The 14,090-nt window shown below is 38.6% G+C and overlaps 3 protein-coding genes across 4 annotated transcripts; all 3 read left to right on the top strand.

Moving 5' to 3' along the window:
• Positions 1-962: 962 nt before the first annotated feature.
• On the top strand, positions 963-1,838 carry LOC117635373. The gene has a single exon (XM_034369704.1). The coding sequence runs from the start codon at positions 963-965 to the stop codon at positions 1,836-1,838; it is 876 nt and encodes a 291-aa protein (XP_034225595.1).
• Positions 1,839-2,526: 688 nt separating this feature from the next.
• Positions 2,527-6,303, top strand: LOC117633560 (NDR1/HIN1-like protein 26). 2 transcript variants are annotated; one of them, XM_034367207.1, is made up of 2 exons: positions 2,527-3,644; positions 6,282-6,303. In XM_034367207.1, exon 1 carries the CDS (start codon positions 2,857-2,859, stop codon positions 3,640-3,642), a length of 786 nt encoding a protein of 261 aa, XP_034223098.1. In that variant the 5' UTR covers positions 2,527-2,856; the 3' UTR covers positions 3,643-3,644; positions 6,282-6,303. The 2 variants fall into 2 exon arrangements, with proteins under 2 accessions (XP_034223098.1, XP_034223097.1); XM_034367206.1 differs by lacking the exon at positions 6,282-6,303 and adding an exon at positions 5,220-5,408 and having other exon boundaries at positions 2,528-3,644.
• A 5,688-nt stretch (positions 6,304-11,991) lies between these two features.
• Positions 11,992-13,073, top strand: LOC117634741 (NDR1/HIN1-like protein 1). Its single transcript, XM_034368949.1, has one exon. The coding sequence runs from the start codon at positions 12,124-12,126 to the stop codon at positions 12,754-12,756; it is 633 nt and encodes a 210-aa protein (XP_034224840.1). The 5' UTR covers positions 11,992-12,123; the 3' UTR covers positions 12,757-13,073.
• The last annotated feature ends 1,017 nt before the right edge of the window (positions 13,074-14,090 follow it).

Here is a 14,090-nt window from a genome sequence, read left to right on the forward strand (position 1 = left end):
GATAGTACAGTATCATTCTATAATTCTTAATGTGTTAGTATCAATTAATTAGTAAATAAGTTGGTGCCCGTAGCATTATTATTTTGCTCCCTTCAATTAGGAATGAGCATTGGTGGATCGAACAGGATTGAACGTTACACATCATGTGAATCGGATTTATAACCACCGATACATCGATAAGTCCAACTCAGTTGATTTGCGGGTTGGGTCAGGCAGGTACCGCAAGTTGGAGGAAGGTGAAACTTGCACAGAGCCAAATAGATGAAGACTTGAAGATGGAACTTTGAACTTGGTTGGTAGGTGGCTATATATGGCTGGGCGACAACTATATCAAGAGATAATTTCATATTTGGGAGTGAGGGAATGACGGCCACGTCATGTTCATGTATGTAACTTGCAAAAAAATTGTACAATTTTCCATGGGGAAATTATGCTCTCCCCACATAGCTTCTCCTCTAATAGTTGAGGATGAAGGAGATAAGCAATCAGACATTGGGAAAATTTTCAAGTATGGTGTTTCGGGCAGAGGCACTCAGAAAACACACCTAAGTATTCCCCTAAATAAACTTATGCTTGCAACACATGATCTTTAATGTGTGCCATTGTTCGTGGCCATGAAGTTTTATCATGGAGAGGTGTGTGAGAAGATTGACATGGAGGTGCTAATATGCCAATTTTGCTAGCTATAATCCTTTTGTCTTCATCACTTATTTCCTTAACATAGATTACAACTCCTAATTAATTACCTTGTCCTACGTTCTTTCCGCGGCTTTTCACAACACACCCACCTATTTTTACACTCTCATTTCCTTCAATAATTAATCTCCCTCCAATTCACATTTTAATCCCCTACCCCAAAAACTCCCTCCTTCTCTCTCTCTTTCTCTCTTCTTTCTCTCTCTCCCGGAAGATTCTTGAGAGAGAGAACGAACATTCCATATATATAATTAATAGCAGCACATATGGCTTCCACAACCGAAACTAATCAACCCCGCTCCTCCGACCAACCCGCAACACAATCATCAGAAGCCCACCAACCTCGAGCCCCCATTGACCCCTACCCCCCGCCCGCCGGGGGCACCTATCCGCCATCCAACATGAGCTACGCGCACCCACAAGGATACCCCACCGTAGCGCCCCCCTACCACGGGTACCACCCGAGCGCCTACAACCCTTATTACGGGGACCCCTACTACACCACCACCTCCTACAACCAAGCTGACGAGGCCGCCAGCAGCTGCTTCCGGTGCTTCTGCATCATCATGTTCCTCCTCGTCATCTTCACCCTCCTTGCCAGCATCGTCATGTTTGTCGTGGTCCGCCCGGAAACCCCGGCCTTCAAGGTCGAGTCCTTTAGCGTCTCCAACTTCAACCTCGTCCCAGGGAGCAAAGTGCTCTCCGGGAAATGGGAGGCCTCCATCTACGTGGACAACCCCAGCTACAGGATGAAGTTGGAGGTAGACAGGTGGGAGACCTCCCTGTACCACAAGGACAACTATCTCGCGATGGGCTCGGTCATGCACTCCATGAATCTCGAATCTCGGTCAAAAGGCACGATGCACATGAAGATGGAGACGTACAATACAACGGCGAGCAGCGCGGTAGAGGACATGGAGAAGGAGCAGAAGGAGGGCGGGAACGTGAGCTTCAATTTGAGGTTGACGCTTTCGTACGACATGAAAGCCAGTGGTTTTTTGTATAATCACTATAGTAACTACAGAAGTGGGACCCTCCGGGTGAAATGCTCGGATTTGAAGGTGCCGCTGCCGGCGGGGTCAAATACTGGGAGCATGCCCAGTGGGAGCTCGAAGGCATGCGATATCTCCGATGGTTTCTGATTATTTAGTCATAGACGAGAAATGGGTCGGATATTTTTTGTATGGTTATCTGTCTATCGGTCTCATTGACTTTCTTCCCATGTCTCCTCCATATGTGGGAATTGTGTATTTGGCTAACTTATATTAGACGAAGTCATATGTTCATAATTTTAGAAACCCTTAAATCTGTTAATTTTGTTGTAGAAAATTTTTTAGACTATTGTTTCTAGGATTTCTTGTGCTTCGTTTAATTTTAATTTTGTTATAGCTATATAGTGACACATAATGACTAACTCGGGGTCTGACCGTATTTCTCTTTTCAGTATTAAAAGGCATTAGTCATATTACTTCATATTTGTATCGATTTACACAACACTAACCGAAGTTATAGAAGATTCTTAATCCATTCATTAATCATGTATGATGAACTAAATGCAAAATTTCTCAGCTTTAACATAAGTTAGTTACTCATTCTTTGATGAAAACATATATGTAGTTGATATTCGATTGAATATGTTTGGATAAATTTTAGCTTTTGTTATTGACCAATGATATGGAGAACACTGCACAATGTGATCCGCGATCGTCCCTTCATGTCTATTGTTTTTGAGGCACTTTGCAAATAAGTCTCTCCAAATTCTATTTCATAATCAAATTTGAACTGAAAAAATAAACCTTTAGACCCGACTTTTATTGAATCTAATAATACCAATTGATAGGTCACCACCGTAGAAGGCGGGGAGAGATTCGTCAGTGCGGCGCTTCAACTTAAGTCTACGCCCTCTGCCAAACAAAAAAGAATACAAAAAGAAAAAACATAGAATTACGCGTTATTTGCCAAGCAATTCTATCAACAATCAACTGTAGCCCTCAAGCAACTTTGTGCTCTCAGAAATCTTTTTTTTGGTAATTTTTTTTCGCATAGTATCTATCTACCGACCAAACACCTCCTCCTCTACCTCTACGCCTACCTTTTATTTTTTCCTTACTTCTCTGTCTCTTGGAAACCAAAAACTCAATTAGCTCTCTCCGCTCTCAAATGGCTACCTCAGCCGCCGGCGCCGATGATGGTCGTAACAAGACGGTGACCGGCTACCCAGTAGAGCAGGGTCAATTCGCAGCCGGCTACCCAGCCGCCGGAGCCTACCCCTACGTGGCCCCACCGCCGCCTCCTCACGCCAACACCTACCGGCCCATGGGCCCACCTCCTTACTACGCCCCTCGGCCCACTGGGCCCATCGCGCCCAATAGGCCCACCCTCCTCTGCCGCCTCCTCATTGCCGCCATCGCCGTCTTCGCCATCATGTCCCTCGTCTTCTTCATCGCCTGGCTTGCACTACGCCCCCGCCTCCCCGAGTTCCGGGTCGAATCGGCCTCCGTCTTCCCGCTCAACGCCACTGGCTCCGAGCTCACCGCCACCTGGGACCTCACCCTCCTTGCCAACAACCCCAACCACAAGCTCAGAATTTACTACGACAGCATCCAGGCCTCACTATTCTACGGCGACGATTACCGGCTCGCCACGACGTCGTTGCCTCCCTTTGTTTTGACCAAGAGGAACCAGACGCGTGTCGGGTTCAAGCTGGCGACGGTGGGGGAGTACGTCGGCAATTACGTGGCCAAGGGGATCTCCGACGAGAGGGATCGTGGGTCGGTGAGGTTCGGGCTAGGAGTTTTTGCTTCGGTTCGGTTTAGGTCTGGAGTGTTCCAGTCGAGGCCTCGCGTGTTGCGGGTCTTCTGCGAAAGGGTCGATTTCGGGTTTGCCCAGAAGAATGGGACGGGGACTTTGACGGGTCAGTCAAGTCCGTGTGTGGTTGACGTGTGACTGTGAGTATAATTAGTCCATTGGATTAACACAAATTGGTAAATGCTATATTTAGTCGTTGTTCATGATTTTGGGTTATGGAATATAATTCGTGATCTTCTGAATCCAATTTCTCTCTGTTCTTTTATGCTAGCTAATGATAGTATATTTTTTTTCAATTATTTTATTATGATTTCTACTAGTTTTCTTTGTTTTGGAGGTAAATACCATTTTCCCTGTTTTGCATATGCTAATTGGCATTTGAAGTGTTGAGATGGGTTAGATGATAATATGGGACATTGCCACATTAGGTTTTGTATTTGTGTTAGAATAAAGAGCAATGTGATTGTTTTTAGTGTTCTGGGGCTTTGTCATTGTGATTCAAACTCCAGAGCCAGAGACTGTAGGGTATTGAGTGTTGCTTGGTGAAGCTTTAATCGAGTGTTGACTCATTTGGTAGAGATGCATAAATGCATTCTGAATGGATTATAGGGTTTTCCCTCCACCCTTGAATGCCACTTACCACACAGTCACAAGGAAAAAAGTAAGTGCGCACCAACCATAGTTGTCTCCAAGCATAACATTTGAAGAAACTCATTCCTATTGTTTGTTAATGATATCAAACCATTGTTCGTGCCTTCAAAGATTATGCGCTTGAGAAGAATGGTAAAGACTTTATTTAAGCATTGGATTTGTGGTAGTGGCTACTAAGCCTCTATGTTAGGATGTCTGTTTTATTGTGCTTAATGTTGTGATTCAAGCTGTTGTCTTGTGATTCAAGTCAATAGTATTGGAACAGTACAAGGTTTTCCTGGGGAAGGGGAGCTTGGTCTACTAGGAACTAGCAAGTAGTGTGATTTTACCTATGTATTGAGAAATTGTTTATTGTTTTGCTCTCGAAGAATTAAAACGAATCTCTCTACTTACTTCATCATCTTAGAGATCAATTCTTTTTATAGGAGTTTGGTGTTATTTGTTCTCTCTCTCTCTCTCCGCCCATAGGATAACATCATAATGTTTATCTTTTCAGACTCTGAATTTGTGCTCATGTAAATGTGGTGTTGAATGTTTGCTTGTAATGGTCGAATTGTGCTTTAGACACTACTGTACGAGTAACGATTAAGAGGAGTGGCTAGGTAAAGACTGTAGTTGCAGTTAATTTGACTTCCAAACCATTTCTACTACAATGTTAAGTTTCATAGTAGGTTATGATTTGGGTTCAGTTGATATATGATAATAATAGAGCTGTTGTCAAATGTAAAGTCATTCTCTTTCTGATTTTGTATTTACTCCTTTCCTGGCTGCTTTCCATTTAGGTTTTTTTTCCTTTGAAACTCAGCTGCATGTCTTCTTGTAGGAGACAAAACACCAAACTTTTGTTCTGGCAACATTTTAATTACGTCATACTGTATTGCATGTTTTCTGCTCCATTTTAACTGTGTCAATATGCTGTTAAGTTGGCCAAACAGGGAACTTTTTATGTTTGCTCTGTACTACTACGTCAAAGCTTGCCTGTATTAGCTTTCACACTTTCAGTATAGTTCTGATCTGATGTAGTTGCATTGTTATTGTTGAAGTTTTGATTTTGAAAATTTCAGAATTTTGGGCTCAGAAGCCATGTGAGGTTGGAGATTAGAAAAGGGGCATTGCTCGTCTTGCCCAATGCGTTGATGTTACTTGTTTTTAATACTTAAGAGAAGCAATTATGTGCTTCTGAAGTCTCTTATCATACTTGAATTTTAGTACTGGTTTTAAACTATTAATCTAGTGATGGCAAACACTGTCCTTTTGTCCTTGATGCTGAAGTGGTTTTAGTTTTACTTTGATTTTGATGATTTCATTTCTGATGTTTATAGGTGTTAGAGGTTAATGTGTGTTGAGATTGTTTGTCTGCTCTTTTATTTTCTGTTTGTGGTTGAAACTTGAAACATAGAATCAGTTTCCAAAAAATTGAATTCAGTATTTCGGGTTGGTACTGTAGTTCCTATGATTGGTGACATAGTTGTAGCTCATCAGGTAGTTCATATTTTCCTAATTTTAAAAGAACTTTTTATTTTAAAGGTCCTTTTAGTGACATTTTTGTTTTTTACTTTTAAGCTTTTCTTTAACGAGGTAGAGGGGGAGAGATGGACGGTTCTTAGGAGAAAGGTGAGGGAAAAAGGAGAGAAAAAATACTTCAAAAGTTCTAAAAAGTAAAAAAGCAATTTAAATGGCTTTTAGCCTGTTACTTTTAATTCTCTCTACTTCTCCTGTCTTGTTCATCGCTTTCATCTCCTCCATCACTTTAATTTTCTAAAAGCTGTTATCAGGGAAGCCTTCACTCTGCGTTTTTCTTTTGCTGGCATTTATGTAGTGAGAAGGCTTCATCTATTAAAGAGTTATGATTATTCAAGGTATGAGGCATCAGTCTCAGTTAGGCAAAATTAGGTTTTCAACGAAGAAATAAAGCCTTACAAGTTCCTCGTCATTACTTGCATCTACTTTGCTTTTGAACTATTCCATCATCAGTTTAACAATTGATGTGTAGAATTTGGTCTTGGGTGTATTGACTTGAGATAGGTTGAAGATGTATTTAGCTGGTCCATGCTTAGAGCTCTGATTTGCTGGCTGAAATGGTTTAACTTTTGGAAATTTTCTTCTCTATTTCACCGGTTGTACAGAATCATGTGTCTATTATGACGCGACACCTTAACGACCCTAAACTCGGACTAGAAAGAGTCCAATCCCTCCCTCCTATATATATAAGTATTAGCAATTGTATAGGTATCTTTGGTTCCACCTCTTGTTTAAGTAAGGAGGCAGTGGGATGAAGTGGTTGCTTGGCCGACAGAGCTTTCTGGGGTGGCCTAAATAACTTTATGAAAGCCTATATATTATGCAGATAGCATTGGCAATGGAATTATTTATAAACTAATAACACTTTGATTATATCTTCTAAACATGATAAGATTCTCAGACACGATAATAGTGTACATATTTGTATATCTCCAGTTGGACATGATTAGGACGCTAGTGGATTGAGAGAGATTGACATTGATTTTTAATGCATGTAAAAGTAATTGTGTAAATATCTGGGATGTTTCTTCTTTTTTTTTCTTTTTCTTTTTCTTGTTTTCTGTTTTCTTCTGGGCCCGTGAAGAAACAGCATTGGAATGGAAATTCTGTGTCCAAATTAGGAACGCGTGAGGGATGAGACATGGTTGTCCTTTGTCATTTTCTAGTGCTGATTAGGACAATTAGAATGTGGAGGGAGCTATTTGATTGATGATTGAACATAAGAAACTAATCAAATTATCTGTTGTGAAGTTTACGTAATAAAAGAAGAGACACAAATCTACAAGTCTCACGCAATGAAAGCTAAATCCAGATTTATTTTTGTAAGAAAACAGAGTCGTCCTACTAGCAATTGTCTGATTTCACTTGACCAAAAGGTTGGGATAGCAATTTTTCCCGTCACACCCAATCTCCACATTGATCTGTCCCGAATGGGATGGGGATTGAGGCTTCTGCCCTTTCTCCATCCCCATTCCGTTTTACAACTATCATTGAAGAATGAGATTGATAATTATTTTGTTGACTCTTAAATTTAAGCTTTTATGAATGGGATGTGGAATTCGAATTTCAATGAAGAAGACGATATCCAATAGGGTTTGAGGCAGGCGAAATAGTCCTCTAGGAGGGTGCAAAGGATAGGAAGCTTCTCACTGGCCATGTGATGCCATGTGGAAAATACGTAACAAAAGGCTTTTACTTGGTGGCGTTTACACCTACGCCATTATTATTAGGCACCATTTTATATTTATATTCAAAACTCAAAGCAGCGCATGAACTGGTGAAAAAAAACAAAACAAAAAAGATTTAGGGGCTTTTAAGATATTTCCATGTTGAGTCGGTTAGCTTGGCAAGTCAGTTTGATCTTAAGGCTTTTCATAATTCATTCATAATGCAGGAAAACACTTAAAAGGAAAGTGATTGCTTGCATAATTACTTACGATAATTTTGATCTCCATTTAAAGGAAAATGCTTGGATGATCCCCTTCTTTTTTTCTTCTCAAAACTTGCTTTCAAAGTTCGTTTTCCATCATATTCCGACTCCTTTTCTTCAAGATACTTCTACCATCATATATCATAGATGCATCCAAATGACTATCTAGGGTTCATTGGCTCATCATCACCCACTATTAGTTTCACTTTTTTATTAATAGGGTGATCAATTAGCCCTCAAACCAATTCAAGACAGCTTAATCAACCCAATTAGATAGTCATCATTTTGTGCCACCAAGAATATTATCCCTTTCTTTCACCTCCATGTCTTCTCTTCCCCATTTTTCTTGTTGTTTTTAGAACTTTCCCCTTCTTAGAATGACCCACCAATCAAAGGGTTTCTTTCTTCTCTCTCCCCCAATGCTTTATTCCACCAACTTTTTGTTTTTGTCTCTTTCATTAACCCATGGTTACCAGAAAGAAGCATAGCCCACAGATTCGAGTCAGATTTTAGCAGCAAAGCGCATGAAGACAACAAACCAATCCATTGGGTGCAAGTTGCATAGAACAATTTTGGCTTTGGGCATTCATATTAACCACAAAGGTTAGGTTAAAAGTTAATTGTGATTTACTTAACAGAGATTTAAACAGGAAATTGGGATTTGGTGGTTTCAAAGAAGATCTTGTAGGGACATTTGTAATTCCCAAAGTAGGGATAAAGAATCAGCATCGATGTCAGTGCAAGTGCAGAAGAGAATACCTTTGTGTGTGTAGAATCTAGTAGGCATTGGCCACAAACCACCCCACCCTTCTTTATGGACATTTGGGGATATCCTTGGCTTCTTTTTGCGGCTTCCATGTTTTGTAAAAGTGCTTTTACCCAAGGCATTTTCTTCTTGTTTTTATGAGAAAATTGAGAGAATCAGCAGCAAAGAATTTGGTAAAGGGCCCTCTGCATTCTCTGGAAACTGCACCAAGTGTACTTGGTTTCTTTGGCCACAGTACATAAGAGATGCAACAAGAGGAAAAAAAAAAAAACAATCAAATAAGTTCTACAGCACCAAGTACCAAATAATTGAACTTCAACATGTCTATGAGTAAGGCTCCAATGATTCAAATTTTGGGTTTGGTCGTTCCCAAATAGTAATATTCCAAAGGGAAATGCAACTAAGATCAAATATTTCGAGCCGCTTCCGTGGAAAATTCAGACTTTCTTTTTTAATGCTTCAATCACATAAAAATATAAACTTTGAGGTTCAATAGCTAAATACATGGCAATTGAATCATGAGCCGAGATCATAAAGAGCATACAAGTATACAAAGTGGATGTCATTGTAGGTGTCAAATGAGTGAAGAAGAAGAAAAGAGTCATGTGCTTTTTGGTGTGCCAACTAATATTATCTTTCCATGGTTTGGTCTCAAGTCTCATCTGGATGTGGTTTTCTTCTCTTTGGATTTATATATGACAATATATATATATATAAAACATTTAAAACACCCAAATTTATACACCAGTCGTATTTTATACTGTATTTCTTTTTTCTAATATTATAACACTTAAAGAAGACCCAAGTAAATGACAAATAGTGTATCATATCCACCCACCATCTAATAATGCTAAATTAGTAGAAAGTTAGTCTTTTTTTAGCTATGTTTCTTTCATTTGATCCAAGACTTTTCTACAAGAGGCCTATGTCAAAATTAGTTATTTGATTTCATAAGACTCTGCCAGAATTTGACTCAGCAACAATCAATTTCTAACCCATGTGTCTTCAAGCCAAGAAATAAGACAAAGTAGGCCCTTCTGAAGATATTCAACTTTTGTGAATTGCTTAACTTTGAGCAAATTGATGGTGCATAGAAGAAATTTGATTCCCTGTGTTTTTTCTTCTCACTTGCTAATATCTAGTCATTCGGTTGCAAACGACAATGACTTTCATTAAATGAAAATTGTTTCATAGGAAAACATCCAAATGGTTAAGAACTTAAAGAAAGTTGATGTTTGAAGTATATTTTAGAGAGGGGATAAGGAGAACAACAAAAGGAAAAGAACAACACTTTCAGAAACAATGAAGGAAGAGAAAATTTTATATATTGATTAAGATTATCGACCTGATAACGAGAGATTCACCTTAATCAACAACTCATCGTCCGTACACATATCAATAATTTTCATCTAACGTAATCTTGTTCGGCAAGCTTCTATCACCATTTGAGAGAGAGAAAAAAGTGTATAAAATTAAGAGTTAGATAAAAATTGGTCATAGGTTTGGTCATTGGTGGTTGAGGAGACTTTTAGAGCTCGATGTCGATACTAAATGTGTGAAACAACACATCATGGTCTTGGAGTTCATATTCACACTTGCCAACCGACATAATCAATTTCTAGTTTCTACCATCAATAATTTATTGGAGTGTAGTTTGGTTTGGTGCTTTTAACTAAAATTAGTACATGTATTGAAATTATTGCTCTCTTTTTTTGTTGCCCACGTACCCTTTTACCATCTGCTGGGAAAGTGCAGTGCAGCTAACCCTACTTTTCCTTGATTTAAAATTTATTTTTATAAAATAAATAAATAAATAAATAAACCTTTCTCAATGTTGTTTTCTAAGTAACATTTTAGGATTTTTAAAAAGCAAAACAAAATAATTAAAGAAACAAAACTGATGAAAGAAAGGCTAACAATTTTCTTTCTGGGAAAGCAATGGGTTCTTTATGAAAAAGGGTTTAAGCTTTTAATCCACCCAAACAAAGTCTTTGTTTCTAATTCATCAGAGGTTATGAAATTTTCAATGTATCCACATCCAAATCATGTTTTTTTTATTTTTCTTTTCTTTTTTTTGGCCTTTTATGTTGCATCATTGTTAGGCTTTAGGCTTTTAGGCTTTAGCTGGTGGGAGAAGTAATATTCTGGAACCCAGAGGTTTCCTTTGTCATGATAAGTGGGGCCAAGTGGTTGCAAGAGACGTGTCAATTAGACTTTTCCCATGTATCCATATTCAATCGGACGGTGGTGAAGAGTCTTGCTTTTCCAAACACTTTATTCAAGTCACAATCGGCCCATTCACATTCTAAATTCTAGTATAGAAAGAAATTTTAAAAAATATGTTATTTTCTTTAGGCTTTTTGTCTTTCTGAGTTGATTAAGAAAAAGCAGTGAGCTTCACTTTTTGACTAAGCGAGCACAACACAACTGAGGGTCATGGATTAATACAATCGTACTCATTAGAACTCATTTATATTGTTTTTTTTATATAAATAATATTCCACTTTAATTTATTCTAAACTATACGGAGAGATATTTAAATTCAGATGATGCAGACAGTAAGCTCATGTATACTAAAACTCACTTATATTAACAATGAAGATTGATGGCAGACAATATTATTGATATTTTATTACATATATAACTATATATCTTGAAGCTAATGCCAATAACGTATTACTTGGATCTGGTTTTGAAAAGAATTAGGGTTTGAGCAACAAGATCTTGCTTAGTGAATTGAGCCTCTATAGTTTATTGAATGGACTTTAATTTTTGATTAGTTGAAAAATAAAGAAGATTAATAACTTGTTTTGAAACACTGAAACACATGAGGTTTTTGGGGAGAATTTATGAAGAAAATATATGAACCAAGCATTGAGATAACATGTGGGTGAGCTCGACAAACAATTTGAAACCCTGTTTGTTGAATAAAGCCAAGCATAGAAAACGATTGGTCTTAACCCATCACACCATATGGGCATCTTAACTAGGACACATCATGCAGTAAACAAAAACCCAACAAATTTCATCTAAGTTATTTAGATCAAATCATATAAATAATAAACCCAATTAGTAGCTATAATTGATGAGCCTTGTCAAGTGGCACATGATGACGTAAGGTATTTGTGTAATTTAATTGGCTAATGCCCATGGTTATGATTGAGTAATAAGAAAAACCAAATAATGCCTTGGTACTGAAAATTGATGGGTCACCAATTTCCACTACCTTGCTACACTACCACCAAACAACTCAAAAGCAACCAAAAAGCTCTTTAAAAAATAAAAGTTATTGGTTAGTGCTGGTTAACGATTTATAGTAATTTAGTTCATTGTCGATTATTTGATTGACATTATAAATATTAACTTTAATAGACTTAAAGTTGCTCATATAAAAAATAGAAATTCATAGTAATTTTAGAATGAGACCGTAATCTAATATTAAACATTTTTTTACGCGAATAAAAAACTAATTTTCCTCATAATTAGTGAAAGTACTATGAAATGTCCCTAAACACATTACACCTACTTTAGCATACTTGCTTTTCCACCATACATACATGATCACATAGATCATCATCATCTTCATTAAAAACCATGTAATATATATACCCCCACACACATCCCCAACCAAAGCTCATTTACTAAAGGGTCAACTCTCAAACCCAACTCTAACTCAACTCCAACCATCCTTCTTCTCTCTCTCTCTCAGTCTCCCTCTCCACCTCCACCGCAAACTACCGCGGCCGCCTCCATGTCGTACAAGGACTGCGGCCAACATGGACACAACAAGCGGCGAAGGAGGTTTAAACGCTGCTGTGCCGGGCTCCTAATCTTCAACTTCATCCTGCTCGTCACCATCCTCATCGTGTGGGCCATCCTCCAGCCCTCCAAACCCCGCTTCATCCTCCAAGACGTCACCGTCTTCAACTTCAACAACTCCGTACCCAACGTCTTCTCCTCCAGCTTCCAGGTCACCGTCTCCTCCCGCAACCCCAACGACAAGATCGGCATCTACTACGACAGGCTCAACATCTACGCGACATACCGTAACCAGCAGATCACCTTCTCCACGCTCATCCCGCCGGTGTACCAGGGTCACAAGGACGTCAACGTCTGGTCGCCGTTCATCTACGGCACCGAAGTCCCCATCGCGCCGTACAATTCCCTGGCGCTGGACCAGGACAAGAATGCCGGGTCGGTTTTTTTGCTGCTGAAGATGGACGGCCGGGTGAGGTGGAAGGTCGGGACTTTTATCTCGGGCAGGTACCATTTCTACGTTCGGTGCCCCGCTTTTATCCCTTTGGGTCCGAAGAACAACGGGGTTGTGGTCGGAAATAACGCCATCAAGTACCAGCTGCTGCAGCATTGCAAAGTGAGCGTGTGAAGAAGAAGATGGACGGGAACTGGAGGCTAAATGTTACCGTTAAGACGCCGTTAGTTCATTTTCTTTAATTTTTCTCAAATTTCTTCTTCTTTTTTTCTTCTTAATTTGAACTTTTAGTTGGAGTCTTTGCATCTGGTTATATAATTATATATACGCCTTGGTGTTTTGAATTGTAAATTTTGCTATAGAATAAAAACGGAGGATTATGATACAACGTATAGCAAAATTGCAGTCGGTCGGTGGTGATTGATTTTCAATTGTATAATTTAAATTTATAGTTTATTTTATATAATTCAATAATCATGCAATTGGATACAGGTGGAGGTTGGGGTGTCATTTTCTTTCAATTTATATATATATATATATATTTTTCTCTCTTCTAATAATTTTATTTTCTTTTGGGGAATTACTTAAATAAATTATGTCAATTTTGTATTCCTCAAGCTATATGGACATCATCCTTCCCCCTTCATCATTAATTTAGTTGTACCACTTAGCTGGAGAAGTCTTCGTCAACAATTTAAAATTTAGAATCCCACTTTTTTTTAATTCTCTCACATGGGATGAGTCTTTTTTTCTTTTTTTTTTAATTTTATAGAAAAGAGTTTAATTCGATTGGCATAAAAATGGCCAGAAGCTAAGGAAAAGGAGAAGAATATGAAACATACATTAATCCGTAGTAATGCAGTTATATTATTGAATGTGATGAATGTTGCTTCCATGATTTACGAGTGGTCCCACTTAGGAAGGTTGGTGAATGGGGCCTACATGGGCTTCATGGGTTTATAAAAGAAACCTACAAATGATATTAGGGCAGTCAGAGGAGAATCGAACTTAAGATCTTAGATGCATTGATAAATACTGTTAATTATTTTAGCTACAAACCTTCTACCAGATAAATGTGATTAAAATTGGTGGAGCTATAGTAGCTAGGGTGGGGATTATTAGGAATTTTGGATGCGTTGGTTTGAGGGTGGAGTTTATTTATCGTCTTCCACACGGTGGTGGTGGTCCTTTTCAAACCCCCCTCCTCTAGTGAGAATTTGCTCTTTCTACCTACTAATAATGGAGAGATGGAAAGCGACTTTCATGAATAAAAGTTTTCAACATATGGCTCTCATAAAATGTGACATATTGTTGAGCTAAGGATATAAAGAGTGGGGGGGTGGTCTGTGTCAAGCTCTGAAGCTCATCACATGATTGCGTGCACAATGCGTCAAAAGCAAGCAGACAGAATTATATTGGGCGCATTCATAAGATTTTGGTAGCATTTTGATGAGTTCAAAATTATTGGTATGATCAATTAAGATTAGGATCCGGAGGAGTTGGTGTGC

Source organism: Prunus dulcis, chromosome 7, assembly GCF_902201215.1.
Source record: "Prunus dulcis chromosome 7, ALMONDv2, whole genome shotgun sequence".
NCBI classification, from domain to species: Eukaryota; Viridiplantae; Streptophyta; class Magnoliopsida; order Rosales; family Rosaceae; genus Prunus; species Prunus dulcis.